Source organism: Hyperolius riggenbachi, chromosome 5, assembly GCF_040937935.1.
Source record: "Hyperolius riggenbachi isolate aHypRig1 chromosome 5, aHypRig1.pri, whole genome shotgun sequence".
Taxonomy (NCBI): Eukaryota; Metazoa; Chordata; class Amphibia; order Anura; family Hyperoliidae; genus Hyperolius; species Hyperolius riggenbachi.
In genome coordinates this window covers 32,522,491-32,545,773 of record NC_090650.1, presented here as the reverse complement: position 1 = coordinate 32,545,773, position 23,283 = coordinate 32,522,491, and the positions used below count along the sequence as shown (strand labels likewise).

Here is a 23,283-nt window from a genome sequence, read left to right as displayed (position 1 = left end):
AGCTGGAATCTTTGTGGAGCTGCTTTTCCCACTTCTCACACCAGACACACAACACAGGGCAGATACTGCCGCCTGCAGTCTATCAGCAGTGTGGTCTGTATGGGCAAATTTAAAGTGACTCTGTAACAAAAATTACAACGTTTTTTCTACCTTCCTACAAGTTCCTAAACCTATTCTAATGTGATCTGGCTTGCTGCAGCTCTTTCTACTATAACCATCTCTGTAATAAATCAATGTATCTTTCCCCTGTCAGACTTGTCGGCCTGTGTCTGGAAGGCTGCCAAGTTCTTCAGTGTTGAACTGTTCCTCTATGCACACTCCAGTGTGTGTTTTATTTACATAAGCCAGCAGCTTCTCTGCTATCTTATCAGTAATAGAAGAGAGCTGGATAAAAATCCTCCTCTGGAGGCTGTGAAAGGAGCTGGTCTGTCACATACTAAGGAATTAACCACATAGGCAGAGCTGTCTGCAGGAAGCCTGTAATGTTCAGTGCATGAGAGAATCTGGGGACAGAAGGTAAACACACACAGGTGATCTCTTGAGATTCAGAAGTAAGGCTGTATACAGCCTGCTTGTGTATGGATGTATTTTCTATGTGTGGACATGCTGTACATCAACCTACTTCCTGTTTTGGTGGCCATTTTGTTTGTTTATAAACAAACTTTTTAAAACAGTTTTTGACTACTTTTAATGCGGCGGGGAGCGGTGAAATTGTGACAGAGGGTAATAGGAGATGTCCCCTAACGCACTGGTATGTTTACTTTTGTGCGATTTTAACAATACAGATTCTCTTTAACAACCTCCATGTAGTATGAGGGTTAACTGATTTTCAAAACTATGTGTAAATTGTGCAGTTAAACTCTCATACAACATGGAGGTGGTATAATTAGCAAGTGATTGGCCAATCAAAATTTAAAGTGTGTACCAGGATTAAAAGACTTGTCTTGATGTAGCTTTGTAGAAGATATGACCACTCTGGCATCAACAGCAAATAATTGTAGACTTTACCTGTGCCACAGTAAATCATTTTTCTGTTTTAGTAGCCGACAGTGTCAGTCCAGGTTATTTGGATAACTTATGCTATCCATCCTAGGAAAATGGGGCCTATTGCGCCGTGGCATACTTAAAGGGGTACAGGCATGGCTCTTGCCATGGGCACCACATCGCCCCTGTGGTGCGCCACCATGTTTGTCCTTATGCTGCACCACGATGCTTGCCTTGGTGCCTTCTCATCACTCAGACCTCAGATCAGAATTGACCGAAGAGAGAGCATTATGCGCCCTCTCTCTTTGCCGGTGATCTGAGGTCTATGAGTAATGGAGAGCCCACTGACACCAATGCAATGCCCTAATGGGGGGAGGCGGTGGGGGGGGGGGGTACCTATACAATGTGGAGCTTACGGGGACATCTTTCACTACCTACACTGGGAACAGGGGCATTTATACTGGGCAGTGGGCACCTCTGGATACCTATACTGGAGGGATACCTCGGTCCAAATATTGGGGAGACCTTTAACTACATAACACTGGGGGGCACATCTGGCTACCTATTAGTATTGGTGGGATTGAGGGACTCAATTTCAGTGTTTGCCATGGGCGCTATATTGCCCAGATACGCCCCTGCCATTGTGTCCCTGCACTGGCTAGAAATTTTCGGTATCTGTTGTCAGCAGAGTGCCTGAGCACACTGGCCATCCTGGCACATGCATTTACACTTGGGTACATGTAGTCATTCACCCTTTCTGCTTGTCTGCACAGGTTGCCCCAGGGGAGAGAGATGGAGACGACTTTCCACTGATGAAGAGTTCTGTGAGCGGACTTGTCAGGAAGTATTCAGAGAGTCCTGGAGGAACTGTAGTTCTGGCACCCCCGTGGGCTGTGTGTGTGAGAACGGAATGTACAGGAGCCACACCGGACAGTGTGTGACCCCAGCACACTGCGAGTGTGAACACAAGGGGCTGGTCTACGAGGTGATGTCATTCTTCACTCTACATATTGTCATACAAAGATAGTGGGAGGTTTGGCTGGTGGGAGTGGGGCTCGAGGTAGAACATGTTATCCAGCCTATACTCAGGATGGAGGGGGTTTCATAGATGGTCCCATCTATTTCCAGGATGGGGTTCTTATTCCAATAGTAGAACACTACAGTACATGGTCTTTCACTTACCTTGGGCAGAGGGTCACAACTTGGAGATAGAAAAGTAGATAGTCCTTTGCCAATTTTAAGAAATGTTTGTGTTAAGATGCCTCTTTACACAAAAGGTAGAACACTGGATGGTCTCCTGCTCATATCATGGAAGGAAATGATCCCATCTTGGAGACAGATGAGTAGATGTGTCCCTTGCTTACCCAAGATGGAGGGGGTCTTACTTTGAAGATTAAGCAGTAGATACTGTTTGCTTACAAGGGGAGGTTGAGTTGGGTTTTGGTCTCATCACAAAGACAGAATAGTAGATGGGCTCCTTAATCAAGATAAGGCAGGATGGGTGGGGGTGTCTTCTCCTAACGCTAGAAAAATAGATGAGTTCCTGCCCCCCTCCATTGAGTCAGAATCTTGGCACCATGATGTGCCTCAAAGTTGATAAGCAGGAAGGTGTGACTGCTACAGTGACTTATTTGGTAAAATCTGACATGTCGGGATGTTGCTTATGGTGACCACTTCAAATGATCTCTTTAGAGTTGTGTAAAAGCAATGATGCTGCCCTTGAACATTCTCATCTTCCACTCCAGAAGTCAAAGCAGGTTTATGTCAGTCTTGATAGCTGCCCCTACTCCAGACCTGGCCAGATATCTGCAAAAAAAAAGTCCAAAAGCATATTTTCCTGTAGAAAGTGGCAGCTAACACAACACTCCTGTATCTGTCTTCCTAAATGTTAGGGAGGTGAGCTTTTTATGTCCTAGGTCCTTTCCCAGGAGCTCATTTGGTGTCTTGGTTCAGCTTAGGATTTTTTTCTTATTTCTGAACAACATTACTCGCCTTTGCCCCATAATTCCGGACTTGTTTGGTGTCTGCAAGAGCTTTGATATATACTAATGTATTCAGTAGATTTCAGCTGATTAACATTATGTAGATGTTAAATAATTTTGGAATTTGTATCGTTACAGCCGGGAGTCACATGGGAAGATGGGTGTGATGTCTGCCAATGCGTAAATGGAATTGCGATCTGTGTGACAACGTGTCCTCCTCTGTACTGTGTAGAGGTGACAAATCTCTATATGAAGCACTAATCCTTCCTTCATATATCACTCCAACACCAGCCCAAACCCCATACATAACTCCAACACTATCCCTTCCTTCATATATCATTCCAACACCAGCCCAAATGCCAAACAGAACTGCAACACTAACTCTTCCTCCATGTATCACTCCAACACGAACCCTTTCTCCATATATCACTCCAACACCAGATCAAACTCCATACATAACTCCAACACTCACCCTTGCTCCATATATCACTCCAACACCAGATCAAACTCCATACATAACTCCAACACTCACCCTTGCTCCATATATCACTCCAACACCAGATCAAACTCCATACATAACTCCAACACTCACCCTTGCTCCATATATCACTCCAGCACCAGCCCAAATTCCATATATAACTCCAACACTAACCCTTCCTCCATATATCATCCCAGCACCAGCCCAAACTCCATATGTAACTCTAACAATAACTCTTCCTTCATATATCATTCCAACACCAGCCCAAACCCCATATATAACTCCAACACTAACCCTTCCTTCATATATCACTCCAACACCAGCCCAAACTCCATACATAACTCTAAAACTAATCCTTCCTCCATATATCACTCCAACACTAACCCTTCCTTCATATAGCACTCCAACACTAACCCTTCCTCCATATATCACGCCAACACCAGCCCAAACCCCATACATAACTCCAACACTAACCCTTCCTCCATATATCACGCCAACACCAGCCCAAACCCCATATATAACTCTAACACTAACCCTTCCTTCATATATCACTCCCAACACCAGCCCAAACACCATATATAACTCCAACACTAACACTTCCTCCATTTATCACTCCAACACTAATTATGCTCCAATATTTAGCCACAACACTAACACATTCTCTATACATCTCTAAAATCCCAGCCCAACTCTCATATATATACCTCTAACACCAACCCATTCTAACGCCAACCTAGCCTCTGTATATCACTCTAGCACCAACCCAACCCTTATATTTAACCCGAACACCAAATAATTCTCCATATATCACATTCTAAAAACATCCCAATCCCCATAAATAAGAAATCCTTCATGTATTATTACAACAGCCCAACCCGAGTACCAACCAAACCTCAATATATCACTCCAACACCAATATAACCCTAATATATAACACCAACCAATCCTCCATGTAGCATTCCAAACACCAGACCACTCCCCAAAAATAACCCCAACATTGATCCATCCTCCATATATCACTAGTACTAGCACAACCCCCATTTATCACTCACACCAATCCATTCTCACCATATCACTCCAGTGTCTGCCCATCCCCCATATAACACACCAACAACAACCTCTCCTCACTATATCTCTTACACCAAACCATGTACTACTCCAATACCAAACTATATCTTTCCAACACCAACCCATTCCCACATACGACACTCCCATCCCACCACATATCACTGCAACAACTCAACACTATCTCTGCACACCATATATCACTCCAACACCAACCCATTCCCACATACGACACTCCTATCCCACCACATATCACTGCAACAACTCAACACTTATCTGCACACCATATATCTCTCCAACTTCAACCCATCCTGAAAACCAAGCCAGCAGTGGCAGCTCCGGATATAATGTCATTTGTGTTCTCTGACAGGGTGAGGTGAAAGTCCAGGAGCCGGGAGCCTGCTGTCCCGTGTGCCGGCAAGAGGTGCTAGGTACGTGTGACATCACGGCCTAAGACAGTATGTGTGTGTGACATCACAGGATAATGACACTGTGCATTCTATAGTGGATGAGACAGAGGACAGCCTACAAGTCATTATCCATTGTCCTACACAGGACAAGTTGGCCTATAAGAATAGATAGGGCTGGCCGACAATGGGAGTAAGTGGATGAGCAAAGATGGTGGGTGAAAATGGTGGTGAGTGGTCTGAAGAGTGTGAGGAGTGACAGGTAAGAAAGCATATAATACGAGTGGGTGAGACAGGGCTGCCATCAGTAATTTCTGGGCCCCATACTAGGAAAACCTACTGAGCCCCCCTCACTCCCCTCTCCCTACCCCCATATTTAAGGTGATAAGGTGATCTCCGGCAATCAGTAAAGCGCATTGACACATGTAATCCTATGGTATTACTCTCACTGCAGTGCTTATTGCTTATGCAGCGCTTGCAAATCGCAAACGCACCGCATGCATTATTTTCTCAGTGATTGTGATTCTCCTTCACTGAAATGAGAGCACAAGCATGGCAAAATCACACAAAAACACAAAGCAAAATCGTCCGGCCGAGGCGAACATCGCCACACTAACTGGCAGTCTGTACAGTATGTGGCAGACTTGCAGCCGGGCCCCTAACTCACTCGGGCCCCATACTGCAGTCCCACCTGTGATGCCCTGAAGGCTGCTCTGGGGTGAGAAAAGAGAAAGGAGTGGAGAGGATAGAAGGGATGGAGGGAGTACAGAAACCAGGCATGGGTATGACAAGTGAATGGAGGTTGCTCATAGCGGGGTGCGTGGTGGGTATATGATGATGGGGAAAGGCAGAAGAGGTGAGCGATGGGGGTGGACGTATTGAGGCGATGGATAGATGAGGGGTGTGTAGGGTAATTACAATATTAGTGTTGTGGTGCCTGGGTAGATGGTGGCAAACAGAGTAGACGTGGGGGGGGGGGGGGGGGAGGAGCGAAGGTGGAAGAGTAGCTGAGCAATGTGTGAGGAGGAGACGGGAGAGGTGACAGAATACTCATTATTGAGTTACAACGTGGTGGCCTGGTGTTACACGGGCATTATTTTATGCTGGACGGGGTGGCGCTCTGGCCTGATATAACATGGTGGAGGTTGTATATTTCTTCCAAGTATTGTGGCAGCCTTGTGTGACATGGAAATTAGGAAACACAGCCTGGTATGGGGACTGCTAAGTAATGCAATGGATGTAACACGTGGCCCTTACAGTGTGAGTCATGTGATGCAAGGGGGCTGGGCATGATTGTGCTGTTTGGTGGGGATTTCATTTGTTCTGGGCACAGCTGGGGTTGTTGCTTGTGAGTATTGCTGAGGCTAGATGGTAGAGGCGTTATTGTGGGCTTATGTCCTGCAACTTAGCTTTTCCCATATGCAGCATTGAATACTGTCTTCTTGTAATGCTTGTGTGCATAAGCAATACTGTCTGTTTACAAATCACAAGTGTAATGCTTGGGGGCTAAACTTTGACCACCCAGAGCAACAAGGCTAGTAGCTGAATAATGGAAGAGGCAACACAGGTTGCGCAGAGCAACTGCAGCTCTGGGCTTCCGATATCGCTACAAATAAGACACAATGGCAGCGCAGTGCGATGTTGTGCTGCCTTTGCGATAGCAAGCATTCAGACAAGTACAAGACAGGACTATAGATTGGAGTGTAACTAGACAAGTAAGACACAATGGCAGCGCAGTGCGATGTTGCACTGCCTTAGCGATAGCAAGCATTCAGACAGGTAAAACGACAGGAAAGAACGTAACTAATAGCAACCGCAGCCTATAGTTACGTTCCCAGAACTAGAGTAGCAGGAATACTACCAGTCACCAACGTGGTGATGACAGAATCCAAGCTATCTGGATAATGGACTTCACTGACCCACCGCGGATGCGGCAAACGTCCATCAAGCATGGAACTAGGCAATACACAATAATACAGAAAAATAACAAATGGCTCAACTAATAGATAAATATTTATTAGCAAGACTGCATATATATTTTTCAAGAACTAGCTAAAGCACAAGTAATAAGGTCGCATTGAACTACAATAACAGAACTATACAAAGTAGCTCAGTGCCCAGCAGACCAGCATAGTGATCGCTATGATGGGGGAGGTCTAAAAGGGGAGACAGACTTTTATGCCGGCATCGACCAATGGATGCAGGTATGCAAATCTCCACACAGCTGAATGGTAATTATTCAATCCTGAGCTGGCCTGATTACCATTTGCTAGCTGGCTGTGAATGCAAAGGACTCCCATAAGAAATACATGCAGTGTTATGTAACAACATGCATGCAGGAAATCCAGGGCTATCTGGCTGCAGCTCAGCTGTAGTAAGCCATTGGTGGAATGATGACAGCATCCTGAGCTGCCCAGAACTGCAGAGCAATTGCTAATGACAATGTGACTCATTGCGAATGCACAACCGAATGCAGGCAGATAAGCCAGAACTGTCCGTTTGCGGCTCCAACACGCCACAGGAGGAATCCTTAGACTGCTCCTGTAAAGGGTCAGTGAGTGAAAGGCTAAGTGAATGTATCAGTGATCTTTGTATTGTATAGTGGAATGGGTCAGAGCAATAAAAATATATAAAAATACCTCCGGTTTGCATGTAAATGCTATGCAGCTTGGAATTTGGCCAATCCAAATTAACAGGAAGTGCATTTAATTGTCCCAGTTCCAAACTGTCCCCCTTTGTGCCTCCTTCTGTCCCCCTGCACCACCTTCTGTTCTCACATTGTGCTTCCTTATGTCCCTCTGTGCCTCCTTCTGTCCACCTGTGCCTCCTTCTGTCCACCTTTGTGACTCCTTCTGTCACCCTGTGCATCCTTCTGTTCACCTTTGTGTCTTCTTGTGGCCCCTGTGCCTCCTTCTGTCCCCTTGTACCACTAGCTGTTTCCATCCCCCTCCTGTGCTCCCCCCAGCTCAGTGTGTAAATGCAGAGCAAATTGCAGCAGAAGCTGTGCTCTCACCTCCCCGCTGTAGTCCAGTGCTGTGCCTGTGTGACCATCCTGTCTGTCTCCTGTGCTGTGCTCCCTCTAGTGCTGGCTATCCTCATGTCGCGTATAATCACGCTAAATGCAGTAGGAGATGCTGGACACTAGGGTGAGAGGTGAGTGGACAGGCTTCTGCTGCGCTGTACTCTGCATTTACACATACACAATGGGCTGGGGTAGTGCAGGAAGGGTGTGTGCAATGAAATGCAACAGGATGGGCAGGTTGTTCATATCTCGTGGACTCCCTGTATTATGCATTGACACTATACAGCACATGGTCTAGATTATCTCGAGTGTTTTCCATTTTTTTTTCTGTCTATAGTGCTGTGACAGCGCTCCTCTTCTTTTCTACAATTTAAACATAGAAAAAACAATCGCACATAGTGCATTACTGTGAATCACAAAGTACAGTTCCCCACACGTGCATAAGTGCTCAATTGTGCATCACTCGTGGTCTCTACAGCCCCTCCACACTAGCAGCTCATTGATTGACACCACCTCACAGTCCAGGTGGGTCTAGCGCTTAGCCTATAGAGCGGTCAACTCCAATGACACTTCCACGATAGTTTAGTTCACAATTGGATGATCCATATTTAATGACAAGTTCCACATGAAAAACATATAAGAACACACATAGCATAAAACCGTTGGGCTAAAAGTTATGGCCTGCGCAATATCAGCGCACTCACTTGTGTAGGAAGATAACAGGCATTTCAGGCATTGCAGCCTAGCAATAAAGCTTCTCTGCTGGCGGTGTCGGCGTCCCGAACTTCCCCGCTCCTCGTGGCAGCCTGTCTCCTGACCTTCCAGATCCCAGTGACGTCAACGCTCCTGGTCACGCCCGACGCGTTTCGTCCAATGGACTCATCAGGGGCTGACGTCACTAGGGCGCTGACGTCTTTTATACTGAGGGCTGGCTCTATTGTGTAGTCTATGGGTGCCTAGGCATCCACTACTTCCTTATTATGACGTCATCAGTGGCCGTCTGGAACACGGCCCTATCTGATGACTAAAACCTGTGATGAGGGTTAATGCCATCTTGTGGCCAGATTACTAACTTCCACCCTTTTGGCTGAAGAAAATCTTACAGTCTAAAACAGTGCCATCTTGTGGCCATTTAGCTAACTTATTAAAGCTAGGTTTGCCAGTATATCAACTAATGATTGAACATAAGGGTGGTCCCTCTAGTGCTGGCTATCCTCATGTCGCGTATAATCACGCTAAATGCAGTAGGAGATGCTGGACACTAGGGTGAGAGGTGAGTGGACAGGCTTCTGCTGCGCTGTACTCTACATTTACACATACACAATGGGCTGGGGTAGTGCAGGAAGGGTGTGTGCAATGAAATGCAACAGGATGGGCAGGTTGTTCATATCTCGTGGACTCCCTGTATTATGCATTGACACTATACAGCACATGGTCTAGATTATCTCGAGTGTTTTCCATTTTTTTTTTCTGTCTATAGTGCTGTGACAGCGCTCCTCTTCTTTTCTACAATTTAAACATAGAAAAAACAATCGCACATAGTGCATTACTGTGAATCACAAAGTACAGTTCCCCACACGTGCATAAGTGCTCAATTGTGCATCACTCGTGGTCTCTACAGCCCCTCCACACTAGCAGCTCACCAGATTGACACCACCTCACAGTCCAGGTGGGTCTAGCGCTTAGCCTATAGAGCGGCCAACTCCAATGACACTTCCACGATAGTTTAGTTCACAATTGGATGATCCATATTTAATGACAAGTTCCACATGAAAAACATATAAGAACACACATAGCATAAAACCGTTGGGCTAAAAGTTATGGCCTGCGCAATATCAGCGCACTCACTTGTGTAGGAAGATAACAGGCATTTCAGGCATTGCAGCCTAGCAATAAAGCTTCTCTGCTGGCGGTGTCGGCGTCCCGAACTTCCCCGCTCCTCGTGGCAGCCTGTCTCCTGACCTTCCAGATCCCAGTGACGTCAACGCTCCTGGTCACGCCCGACGCGTTTCGTCCAATGGACTCATCAGGGGCTGACGTCACTAGGGCGCTGACGTCTTTTATACTGAGGGCTGGCTCTATTGTGTAGTCTATGGGTGCCTAGGCATCCACTACTTCCTTATTATGACGTCATCAGTGGCCGTCTGGAACACGGCCCTATCTGATGACTAAAACCTGTGATGAGGGTTAATGCCATCTTGTGGCCAGATTACTAACTTCCACCCTTTTGGCTGAAGAAAATCTTACAGTCTAAAACAGTGCCATCTTGTGGCCATTTAGCTAACTTATTAAAGCTAGGTTTGCCAGTATATCAACTCATGATTGAACATAAGGGTGGTCCCTCTAGTGCTGGCTATCCTCATGTCGCGTATAATCACGCTAAATGCAGTAGGAGATGCTGGACACTAGGGTGAGAGGTGAGTGGACAGGCTTCTGCTGCGCTGTACTCTGCATTTACACATACACAATGGGCTGGGGTAGTGCAGGAAGGGTGTGTGCAATGAAATGCAACAGGATGGGCAGGTTGTTCATATCTCGTGGACTCCCTGTATTATGCAACGACACTATACAGCACATGGTCTAGATTATCTCGAGTGTTTTCCATTTTTTTTTTCTGGTGGTGGGGGGGGGGGGGGGAGGTTTGACAAAAAAGCTAGAAACGGCCCTGCATACTGTAGAGGAGTGTTGGCGTGCTATAAATGAATGATATAAATATATATGATGATTAAAGGGGATTGTGGGTAACATGTGTATGATACGTGAGGTGGTCTTCAGAGGTAAGAGGACACGCTTGATGATGGCGCCACTTGCACAGAGAACACCTGAGCATGTAGTCCAGGCATTATTAATCTGGGGTAATTAGCTGGCCACCACCCCACATAACCTCTCTGCTTTGAACACACAGATGAGCGGTCACCGGTATGTCGGCTGCACACGGAACTTCGCAACATCTCCAAGGGCAGCTGCTTCCTGGATCAGGTGGAGGTCAGCTTCTGCCGTGGCCAGTGCACATCCTGGACCAACGTCCTGGCTGAGGTGAGAGGGGCATCATAGGAAGAGTGGGCTGCAACATTAGGTTTGTCTTGGTGAAGACATGCTGCTTAACAGAGATGGTCAAATCATTCTGACATGCAAATTTAAAGTAGATCCAAGATCAAATGTGGGGTCATCATTAATGGCCTCCTCATATACATTAGTCAATCCCCCCCCCCCCCCTCTATTTTTCCCCTGTCCTTTAACCCTCTAATACAGTTACCATTCCCCCTTATCTCTTTATTATTATTTAGTATTTATATAGCACTGACAACTTCCGCAGCGCTGTACAGAGTACATTGTCTTGTCACTAACTGTCCAGAAGAGCTCACAATCTAATCCCTACCATAGTCATATGCCTATGTATGTATCATGTAGTGTATGTATCGTAGTCTAGGGCCTATTTAAGGGGATGTGGGAGGGAACTGGAGTGTCTGGAGAAAACCTATGTAGACATGGGTAGAACATACGAACTCAGTGCAGATAGTGCCCTGGCTGGGATTCAAAGATTGCAAGTGCTCCTGGGACCTCTCCCAGAATCGCAACCACACAAGAAAAACACAGAAAAATCGCATGAGTTTTGTGTTTTTAGGTTGCATTATCGTTTTTAAGATGGTGGTAGGCTGAATTTCATACAGGAACCCACATATCAGAAATGTTTAACAGTGGGTGAGGTTTAGCTAGGCAGTACTGTTGTGCTTTGTATTTATAATGCTGCTGGTGCAATATAGTCAATGGCCAGATCCGCTTTAATGTGACTTGCACCCAGCCAGAAATTTGGCCAGTCCAGATCGTTAGTTGATGCATTTGATTACCCCAATGCCAGCTTGCACACAATTTGCATATAATTTGCAGTCAGAATTCTTCTACCGCTCAGCTATCCTTATCAGAAGGTGCCCCACTGTGGAATTCACAAAAGAACTACTGTATTTTTTGGACTATAAGACTCACTTTTCTCTCCCAAAAGTGGGGGAGAAAAGTCACTGCGCCTTATAGTCCAAATGCAGGGAGTTCCTGACTTGTGAACGCCTGCCAATAAGAACCTCCAACCCGCCACAATACCGGGGACACCATGTACTGTGCCCATGCAGAGGAAGACACGGCGACAAACGGAGGACACGGGGGGGGCATAGAGGAGGACACAAGGAGGAAAGAGGCAGACACATGGGCGACACAGGAGGACAGAAGGGGGACAGAGGAGGACACAGGGAGACACGAGGTACAAGGGGGCATAATCCACACGATTCCCCTTTCACCATGGATGCACCAGGTTTAGTATTTATTTTTTCCCCTGGTTTTTGTCCTCGAAACCTAGGTGCATCTTATAGTAGTAAAAATACGGTGTATAACACATAGGCAAATAGATCGAAAATGGCATGTTGCTACAGGGGAGGCCGGTGACATCAGGGGACACCAATACTCATGTTACAAAGGGAATCTCAAAGTATCGCCTCACTAAAAGTAATCCTGAAATAATTGGGAGTAAAGGATTTTTACTTAACTAGGGCTTCCTCCAGCCCCCTGTAGCTTGTCGGCTACCTCGGTGTCCATCAGGTCCCCTCCGTTGTGCCACTGCAAAGTCCATGATCCAACTGAGTCACCTGCCACTTTGCATGTGCAGTCCCGGCCCCATGCGCACCACCCGATCCTGCTTCCTACATGCGCAGAGCACTAAGTAAAATTCCTTTTATGTCTTTATTTTTTAATAAATTTCCCTGTGTTTTTTTGTTTCTGTGTATTCCCCCCTCCCTCCCTTCAGCCTATGACAGCCGGTCAAAGTCAAGTCTCCCAGGGGGCAGCCGTGTCACACGGCTGTCCCCAGTACAGCGCTGCTGTGGATCGCAATGCTGTACAAGGTAATTAGATGGCAATTTCGCTGTCTAACAGTCTCCGAGTGTCGATCACCGCTGGGAGGCTGAAGGCGGAGCTCTGCCTACCTAGCGGAGATGCGCGTGCAGCAGCGCGCGATCTCCTGCAGAGCGAGCCCCAAGGACCACCGCAGCCACGCCCATTGTGTATGTACACTGCTAAATTCTAGGAAAAACAATGATTCTGATCTCCCACACAATATTCATCATGTATGATAGACTCCGTCCCTCCGTTCCTGCACAGTGTTATAGTGAGGTCTATCTGTGCTGCGCCTCCTCCCCCCCCCCCCCCCCCCCCGAACAAAATCCACCCCAGGGCCCCTGAGCCGTCTGCCAGGCCCAATCCAATCCCCCTCCCCGGTCACACAATATCATTAGGTGTCCATCATATGTCCCCTAAAAAGCATTTTTGGGGTTCCTATTTTCCCAGTGCCTCCATGGCAGCACAACCGGTATTAGGGGCGGGGCCAATACCCTATGCTGCCATGGATGCATTGAGAAAGGAAAATTACCGTTAGGTGAGTACACAGTTTTCCATTATTCTCCTCCTTTTCCTATACGGAGTATACTTACCATAGCTGGAGGTGAGGAGGGACACCTTGGGGGGCCCCCACAGGCTCTGGGGCCCTGGGGCAATTGTCCCATTGCCTCTATGGAAGCGCTGGCCCTGGTGCCATAAAGCTACCTCTGTGGCCACCAAAACACAATGGCTACATTCTTGATCCACCACCATGTCACTCCCGTCTGCCCTCTCTCTTGCAGGAGCCGTACCTCCAGACAGTGTGCGACTGCTGCAGCTACAAGCTGGACCCCGAAACCCCAGTGAAGATCCTCAATCTGCAGTGTAAGGATGGGGAGGAGGAGCCAGTGGTCCTTCCCGTCATTCACAGCTGTGAGTGCAGCAGTTGTCAGGGTGAGTATTCCTATTAATTTACTATATCAATCTGTTCAATGCTACATACATTTTGTCATTTTTATGTAATTTTTTATGTATTTACTTTACTATAAAATAAACAATTAAAACAATTAGATTGTCTAAGTGCTTGTTCTGAATATCCTCTGCAAAGAATCCTGCATTTCAGAGAGAATATTACCATAACTGTTTTTGTTTCAAGGGTGTTTATTGTGTAAGAAAGAAGTTCACAATAATAGCATGCAATCATTCAAACAATAAATCCCCCTTAGGGGAGTTACATACATTAACCCCCCTGGCGGTTTAATTCCCGCGGCTGCGCGGGGGGGGTTTCACCTTTTTTATAGCGCTAGCTACATGCTTCCCCCCTCCCTGCGGCATCCCCCCGTACGTTCCGATCGCCGCCGGCGCCGCTTGCCCATAAGGAAATCCCGTTCTGAACGGTATTTCCTTGAGGGCTTCCCCCGTCACCATGGCGACGAACGGAGTGACGTCATCGACGTCATGGACGTCGTGACGTCACAGGGAGTCCCGCTCCACCCCACAGCGCAGCCTGGCGGCGATTGGCCAGGCTGCGCAAGGGGTATGCGGGGGGCCTGTATCCGCGGCGGGTAGCGGCACATCGGTGGCGGGCGGCGGCGATCAGACCAAACACGCAGCTAGCAAAGTGCTAGCTGCGTGTTTGAAAAAAATTATGTACATCGGCCCAGCAGGGCCTTAGCGGCACCCTCCGGCGGCTTACCCTGTGTCACACAATGGGTTACCGCTAAGGAGGTTAATGAACAAAATATTATAAGCATTCAAACAGATAATATTCTTCAAGATGAGAACAGAACTTACAATCTTACCCATATTGATAGCTAGGACAAAATATTGTATATAATAACACAACCAAATTTTATATATTTTATTGAAATATATTGTTGTTCATCTTTCTTCGCGCTCTTCCTCTGTTGCTCCTCTCTGTCAAGCATGGGCGTCCGCAGAAAATTTTCCGGGGGGGCGGGGGGGCTGGCTGGCGTTGATGCTGGGCTGGCCTGGCTGGCGGTGATGCTAGGCTGGCTAGCCTGGATAGTTTAGGTAGTGACAGGTGCCCCCTAGTTTAGGTAGTGCCAGGAGACCTCCAGTTTAGGTAGTGACAGGGCCCCCCGGTTTAGGTAGTGACAGGTGCCTCCTAGTTTAGTTAGTGACAGGAGCCTACGAGTTCAGGTAGTGACAGGGTCAGGGACACCACAGTTTAGGTAGTGACAGGAGCCCCCCAGTTCAGGTAGTGACAGGGACCCCACAGTTTAGGTAGTGACAGGAGCCCCCCAGTTCAGGTAGTGACAGGGACACCCAGTTCAGGTAGTGACAGGGACCCCCAGTTCAGGTAGTGACAGGGACCCCACAGTTTAGGTAGTGACAGGAGCCCCCCAGTTCAGGTAGTGACAGGGACACCCAGTTCAGGTAGTGACAGGGACCCCCAGTTCAGGTAGTGACAGGAGCCCCCTCCCCCCAGTTCAGGTAGTGACAGGAGCCCACCAGTTCAGGTAATCTGCGGCAAAGGAAACAGGAATTGGAGGGTGATGTCACACTACAAAGGCAGCAGCATTAAAGGGGTTCTCTAACCACTTCACCCCATGGGGGTTTTTACCCTAACTAACAAGAGCAATTTTCACCTGTCAGCGCTTCTCCCTTTTATTCGGCAATAACTTTATTACTACTTATCGCAACGAAAATGATCTATACCTTGGTTTTTTTTCCAGCAATTAGGTTTTCTGTAGGTAGTACATTTTGCCAAGAATGTTTTTATACTAAATGCATTTTAATGGGAAAAATAAAAAAAATGGAGAAAAAAAAACATTATTTCTCAGGTTTTGGCCATTATAGTTTTATAATAAAACATTCTCCTGTGGATAAAACCCACAAATTGTATTTGCCCATTTGTCCCAATTATTAGACTGTTTAAATGATGTCCCAATGACAATGTATGGTGACAATATATTATTGGGAAATATACAGTAGGTGTAATTTTTCTGTCTTTTTTTCCATAATTACAAGCCCCTATGTAGTAAAGTAATATACCCTCATAAAATATAGATTAAAAAGCTAAGTCCCTAAGGCAACTATTTATGATGGCGGGGGCGGCACGCACACGAGCACAACGGCGGTGGGAGCGAGCGACGCATTAAAACGTCCTGGAGCTGTTCACAGGCTCCAACAGGACGTTTTAATGCATCAGCTTGTCAGTAAGTGGTTAACCTTTAATAGGAAAAAAAAAAGTTTCACTCAACTGTGGCTTCTACCGATCCCCTGCAGACATCCGGTCCTCAAGGATCCTCATGTCCTCCGGAGCGGGTCACTTTCCTATTCTTCGTTTAACTAGACCAACGCCACTGCGCCTTTGCAGGAAGCTCCCAGTGACACGAACTGGAGTGAGGACAGTGCAGGCGCAGTGGCGTTCATCTAGTAGACGGAGAAAAGGAAAGCGACCCGCTCCAGCGGACTTGAGGACCGGCGTGCGACAGGACGTCTGCAGGAGGTTAAATGTTAAAGAATCCCTTTAACCAATATGTTATTCAGCTGACCCTGGTGAGCTTTCCCTCCCTCTCCTGTCTCCTCCCCTCCTACAATGGTGAGTTTTCCCTCTGTCTCCTCCCCTTCCACAATGGTGAGTTTTCCCTCTGTCTCCTCCCCTTCCACAATGGTGAGTTTTCTCTCTGTCTCCTCCCCTCCCAAACTACCTCCCAGGTAAGCTTTTCCTGCAGTAGTTTGTGTCTCCTCCCCTCCCACAGTGATGAGCTTTCCCTGCGGTAGTTTGTGTCTCCTCCCCTCCCACAATAAAATAAATAAGTAATAAACTTGGTCTTTGATACTGATGCTACTGTGGATAATGTAGAGCAGTGGTTCTCAACCTTTTCAGCACATGTACCCCTTTGTCCACTAGCAATTCTACCCCATACCAAAGAAAAAGGCACGCAAAGCTTGCCGTAGTGAAAAAGTGGGCTTTGGACAGAGCCGAATACTAGCAAAATACAGGTAGTCTCTCAGTTAACAAGTGAGATAAGGACTGTAGGTCCATTCTTAACCTGAATCCGTTATTCCCCCCCCCCCCCTCTGTTCTCCCTTTGCCTCTTTTGTCCCCCTCTGTGTCACCTCAGTTTGTGCCTCATTTGTCCCCCTCTGTGTCACCTCATGTCCGCCTGTCTCATCTCTTCTGCCTGTGCCTCCTTTGCTCCCTTGTCTCACCTCTGTTGCCCCGTGCCTCTTTTGTCCCCCTCTATATTCCCCTCTGCCCTAGATAGGTATAGGTGCCCCAAGTATAGTTATCCAGGTATAGGTCCCCCCAGTATCGGTAGCCAGGCATAGGCACCCCCAATATAGGTATCCAGGCATAGGTGCCCCCAGTATCGGTAGCCAGGTATAGGTGCCCCAAGTATAGGTATCCAGGTATTGGTCCCCCCAGTATCGGTAGCCAGGCATAGGCACCCCCAATATAGGTATCCAGGCATAGGTGCCCCTAGTATAGGTATCCAGGCATAGGTAGCCAGGTATAGCTGCCCCCAGTATAGGTAGCCAGCTATAGGTGGCGTTTCAGTATAGGTATCCAGGTGCAGGTGGTGTGCCAGTATAGGTTAGCCAAAGACAGGTGCCAGCAGGATAGGTAGCAAACTATAGGTGCTCCAGTATAGTTAGCCAGGTACAGGCAGTGTTCTAGTATAGGTTGCCAGGTACAGGTGCAGCCAAGACTTGCATAACCCTGTTCCAGCACCGACTCCTCTCGCTATGCTCTCCTCCTCCTCTCGCTGCCGCTGTGTCCTACTGCCATGGTTAATTCTGGCTGCACCTCTAACATCATGAGAGGTGCACGCTGGGGTAACCATGGAGACAGAATTCGACCCCAGTGAGGTGGTAAGAGGAGGAGAGAGTGGCGAGAGGAGTTTGCGCTGGAATGGGGTTATGTAAGTTACTGGGGGCCCCAGGGTAGCACAGGGCAGGCCATTGGCACCGCCCCTGGTATACTGCGGCTTTACTGCCATGGACCCTGCCTGCCACTTCTCATCTCCTGGGGACGAGGTTCGATATTTTGTCTGCAGCCCTTAGGAGACCCCTGACAGGTGCTGATGTACCCCCAGGGGTCTGCAGACCCCAGGTTGAGAACCACTGATGTAGAGGGAATCTGTTGCCACACATGCACTGAATGCTGAGGAAGGAGCGCCCTCTTGTGTCTCATTGTGGACGGTGTGCAATTGTTCAGCATTCCAGCATCTGACCACAGAGCTAATCTCTGCTTTTTTTCTGTGTTGCAGGTGGAGATTTCTCCAAACGCTGATCAACGGACCATGACCTGTAATTAAAGATTTCTCTGTAAATAAATCTATTTTCCCATTAAGGGCATTTATATCCTCTAAGCTGTAAAGTCCACTATGTACAGAACACCAATAAAACTTTTTTTGCAAGAAATCTGTTTTTTTCTTAATTATTCCAGAAAGCAAAATAGAGAAGTGAAAATTTAGATTAGCATCCATATTTATTCATGGGACTTTTATAACAATAGTACACTTTTGCTTTCAAAAAACTAAAAACAAAGTAAAAAAAAAAAAAAAATCTTGGCCCGTCTTTCATTTGCAAACTAGCCCCAACACAGTGAATGCAGCGCAGGGGACTTGGGCGCACAGGGAGTAACCTTGGCGCAGTCAGAAGACGGAGCTGAAGTTACTTTTAAAACACAATAATTTGGCTTCCAGCAATTACTGGAAGCCGAAATTATTTCATTCCCCACCATCCATGGCGGCCTGGAGGTGGAATAGTATTTAACACGGTCCGGACTTGTGCAGCAGCAGGATCAGCCATATACCGGCTGTATCCTGCGCCCAAGTTTCCTGTGCCGATTCCTCTCTTACGCGATTGCAGGGGCATGTGATGGACCCCTACTGCATTCACTACCCTACAGGACCTTTCATTCGTAGGGGAGGTGCCTAGTGCAGGAAGGTGACAGAAAATCCACCACCCTCCTTTCTAGTGGCCTCTTCAAACACCTCCCTAGCCTCTATTACACACACATGCCCCATTGTAGGTTAGCCAGCCATAGATTTCCAAGTAAAGGTTAGCCAGCCATAGATGCCTCCAGTAGAGTTTAGCCAGCCATAGGTGCCCCCAGTAGAGGTTAGCCAGCCAGAGGTGCCCCCAGTAGAGGTTAGCCAGCCAGAGGTGCTCCCCCCCCCCCCTTCCCTGCAGGCTGTGGAGCGAGGGGGAGCAGTGGCAGCACATGGGACTCTGCCACAGGGAGAGGGACCTGACTCCTCCCTCCCTCTCCTCGGGTCCCCCTTCCATTGAAAGAGATGTCTGTCGTAGGAAGTAGATACACTACTTCCTGTAAGCGGCGATGTACACAGAGAGAGCAGCCTGGCGCGTGAGCATCCCCTGGAGCCTGGAAGGTGAATTATTGCTAACTCCCTGCTGCCACTGCCTGACATCTCTTTCAACGGAGGAGGGGGGGGGGGGGGCACCAAGGGGGACCCGAGGACAGGGAGGGAAGAGTCGGTCCCTCTCCCTGCGGCGTAGTCCCATGTGCTGCCACTGCTACCCCCTTCCTTTGCTGCGCCCAGGCCCACCCGCCTGTAGAAACGGCCTTGTGTGCATGTAAAGCATGCTCAGCAGAATGAAGCAGAGTAAAAAAGTCAAGCACGAGCAGCTTCATTCTACTGGCTAAGCATTGACATTCCTTAGAATAGAAAGATCCTGTGCAGGAACAGTGAGCTTGAAGATGTTTGAAAATCCTCAAATCCTGGCAAGCAATTCAGTGTCTCAACATAAATATGACTTAAAACATATTTATCTCAGTACTGTAGTCCTAAAATTAGATGACAACCCAATTAAACAAATGTGTCCAAAACAACATGTTTGTCCATTTATAAATTGAGTAAAATGTATGAAAAGTGTGTGTGTGTGGTGTGTCTCGACGACGGCTTGACCGAAACTTGGTACACAGATCCCTTACTACCTGGGATGACATGTTCTGGGGGTCTCGCGGCCCCCCTGCACACGTGGGCGGAGCTACAAACAGCAAATCAGATTTCACCCATTCAAGTCAATAGAAAAAATGTAAAAGGCTGCCATCTGCCAGTAATCAAGCCAGAGTCCCCACACTTGGCACAGTTGGTCACAAATCCAGGAAAAGTGGGCGGAGCATAAAATAGCCAATCACATTTCAGCCATTCATTTTAAATGGGAAAATGTAAACTGCAGCCATTCTTAGACTGTTAATCAGAATCAGAATCTTTATTTTTGCCAAGCACGACTGGGACATGCCCGGAATTGGGTTTGGCACATACAGGGGTGCTGATACATGAAATAGTTAGTTACAGGGCAGGACATGCAGTAGGAACAGAACATTATATAGCATTTATACAGAGGGAGACAATGTGGCATAAGTAACCACACCAAAACAAAGCAAAATAACCAAAAAATACACTTAAGCTGGAGCATCGTCTATATGCAGAGTGCCTCAGTGCGGGCATGATATTTGGGGTGGGGATGGGCATTTCCATGGAGAGAGTTCAGAACGTTGACAGCCGAGGGAAAGAAACTGTTCTTATGTCTTGAGGTCCTGGTGAAGATGTATTATCGCAGGGTTCTCAAACTTGCCACACTTGGTCACTGGATGAATGCGATTAAGATTCAAGAAAATGGGTGGAGCCTAAAACAGCCAATCAAAATTTACCTATTTATTTTCAAGGGGAATATTTAAACTGCTGCTATTCTTACACTTTTAATGGCAGAGGCTTCAAACTTGCTACAGTTGGTCATTGGGTGACTGGGGTCCAAATTCACTAAAGGGGCCGGGCCACATATAGCCAATCAGATTTCCTTGGTGGAGAAACTGCTTCCATTCACACATTTTTTTATGCCAGGAGCATGAAAGCTCACAAACTTGGTCATTGAGTGACTGTGTGTAAAGGTTACAAAAAGTGGGCGGAGCTAAAACAACTTTTACTGGGAAAATATAAACGGCAGCCATTCTTACACTGTTAATGGCAGGGCTCTCAAACTTTGCACAGTTGGTCATTGGGTGACTGAGATTAAGATTTTGGAAGGTGGGTGGAGCCTACAACAGCCAATAAAAATTCACCTTTTGATTTTCAAAGGGAATATTTATGCTGCTACCATTCTCTTATACTGTTAAAAGCAGATGCCTCAAACCTGATACAGTCAGTCATTTGGTGATTAGGGTCCAAATTCAGAAAGGGGGCGGAGCCACAGACAGATTTGTTTATTTTTCAATGGGAATATACAAAGTATTGATACCAAGGACCCCAAAGCTGATAAACGTGATAATTGAGTGACTGTATGTCAAGGTTAGAAAAAGTGGGCGGTGCCAACAACTGCATTTTTAACATGGCAGGGTTCCTAAACTTTACACAATTGGCCACTGGGTGACTGGGATGAATATTCAGAAATGTGGGTGGAGCCTACAACAGTCAAGCAAAATGTACCTGTTGATTTTCAAGGGGAATATTCACATTGCTACCATTCTCACACTGTTACTGGCAGAGGCCTCAAACCTGATACAGTCAGTCATTGGGTGACTGGGGTCCAAATTCACTAAAGGGGTGGAGCCACAAACAGCCAATCAGATTTGTTAGATTGATTTCAGCCATTCTGTTATTGGCAGGGTTCTCAAATGTGACAGTTAGCCACTGGGTGACTGGAACTAATATTCAGAAAAGTGGGTGGAGCCTACAGCAGCCAATCAAAATTCACCTTTTGATTTTCAAGGGGAATATTTACATTGCTGCCATTCATGCACTCTTAATGGCAGAGGCCTACAATCTGCTACAGTCAGTCACTAGGAGACTGGGGTTTAAATTCTGAAGGGAGCAGGCCAAAAACAGCCAATCAGATTTGTTTAATTTCAATGGTAAAATGCAACCTATTGATGCCAAGGACCCCAAAGCTCATAAACTTGGTCATTAAGTGACTGGATGTCAAGATTAGAAATAGTGGGCAGAGCCAAAAACTAACTTTTTACATGGGAAAATGTAAACTGCAGCCATTCTTACACTGTTAATGGCAGGGTTCTCAAACTTCACACAGTTGGTCACTGGGTGACTAGGATTAATATTCGGAAAAGTAGGTGGAGCCTACAAGAGCCAATCAAAATTCACCTATTGATTTTCAAGGGGAATATTGAAACTGCAGTCATTCTCACACTGTTAATAGCAGAACCCTTAAACCTGCTACAGTTGGTCGTATAGTGCCTGAGGTTCAAATTCAGTTAAGGGGCGGAGCCAAAAACAGCCAGATTTCTTTGCTGGATAAACTGCTTCCATTAGCACAATTTTGATGCCAGGAACCCAAAAGCTCACAAACTTGGTGATTGACTAGTGACTGTGTGTCCAGGTCACAAAAAGTGGGTGGAGTTAACAGATTTTTCTGGGAAATTGTAAACTGCAGTCCTTCTTTACTGTTAATGGCAGGGTTCTCAAACTTAGCATAGCTGGTTACTGGGTGACTGGGATTAATATTCAGAGAAGTGGGTGGAGCCTAAAAATGCCAATCAAAAATCACATGTCACTTTTCAAGGCGAATATTAAAATTGCTGCCATTCTTGCACAGTTAATGGCACAAGCCTCAAACCTGGTACAGTTGGTCATTGGGTCACTGGGGTTAAAATTCAGAAAAGGGGACAGAGCCACAAACAGTGAATCAGATTTGTTTCATTTCATGGGAAAATACAAATTATTGATGCCAAGGACCCCAAAACTCACAAACTTGGGCATTGACCTTGCATCCAGGTTACAAAGAGTGGGCGGAGCCAAAAACAAATTTCACTGGGAAAGTGTAAACTGCAGCCTTCTTACACTGTTTATTTCAGGGTTCCCAAACTTTGCCTAGATGGTCACTGAGCGACTGAGATTAATATTCAGGGAAGTGGGTGGAGCCTATAATAGCCAATCAAAATTCACCTGTTGATTTTCAAGTGGAATATTTAAATTGCAATTTTTACACTGTTAATAGCAGATCCCTCAAACCTGCTACAGTTGGTCATTGGGTGACTGGGGTTCAAATGCTGGAGAGGGGCAGAGCCACAAACAGCCCATCTGATTTGTTTAATTTCTATGGGAATATACAAATTATTGATGCCAAGGACCCCAAAGCTCACAAAATTGGTCATTGAGTGTTTGTGCGTTAGGGTTAGAAAGTGGGCGGAGCCAACACCAGTCACATACCGTGGGTGGAGACAAAAATACATTTCACTGGGAAAATGTAAGCTGCAGCCATTCTTACACTGTTAATGGCAGGGTTTTTAAACTTTGCACAGTTGGTCACTGGGTGACTGGGATCAATATTCAGAAAAGTGGGTGGAGCCTACAAAAGTGAATCGAACTACACCTATTGCTTTTCAAGGGGAATATTTGATTGCTACCATTCTTGAACTGGTAATGGCACAGGCCAGGTTATTGGGTGACTGGGGTTCAAAATTCAGAAAAGGGTAGGGAGCCATAAACAGCCAATCGGATTTTTTCATTTCAATGCAAATTATTGATA

General features: G+C 46.6%; 1 protein-coding gene across 3 annotated transcripts in view; it reads left to right on the top strand.

Annotated features, from left to right (window-relative positions):
• LOC137518095 (SCO-spondin-like) overlaps positions 1-18,195 on the top strand; it is a 296,678-nt gene extending 278,483 nt beyond the window's left edge. For all 3 annotated transcript variants that reach the window (XM_068235412.1, XM_068235411.1, XM_068235413.1), the window contains 6 exons: positions 1,758-1,969; positions 3,105-3,200; positions 4,880-4,940; positions 10,844-10,974; positions 13,602-13,752; positions 18,042-18,195. In XM_068235412.1, the coding sequence (XP_068091513.1) occupies positions 1,758-1,969; positions 3,105-3,200; positions 4,880-4,940; positions 10,844-10,974; positions 13,602-13,752; positions 18,042-18,064 (674 nt within the window). In that variant the 3' untranslated portion in view covers positions 18,065-18,195. The remainder of the gene's footprint in view (positions 1-1,757; positions 1,970-3,104; positions 3,201-4,879; positions 4,941-10,843; positions 10,975-13,601; positions 13,753-18,041) is intronic.
• The last annotated feature ends 5,088 nt before the right edge of the window (positions 18,196-23,283 follow it).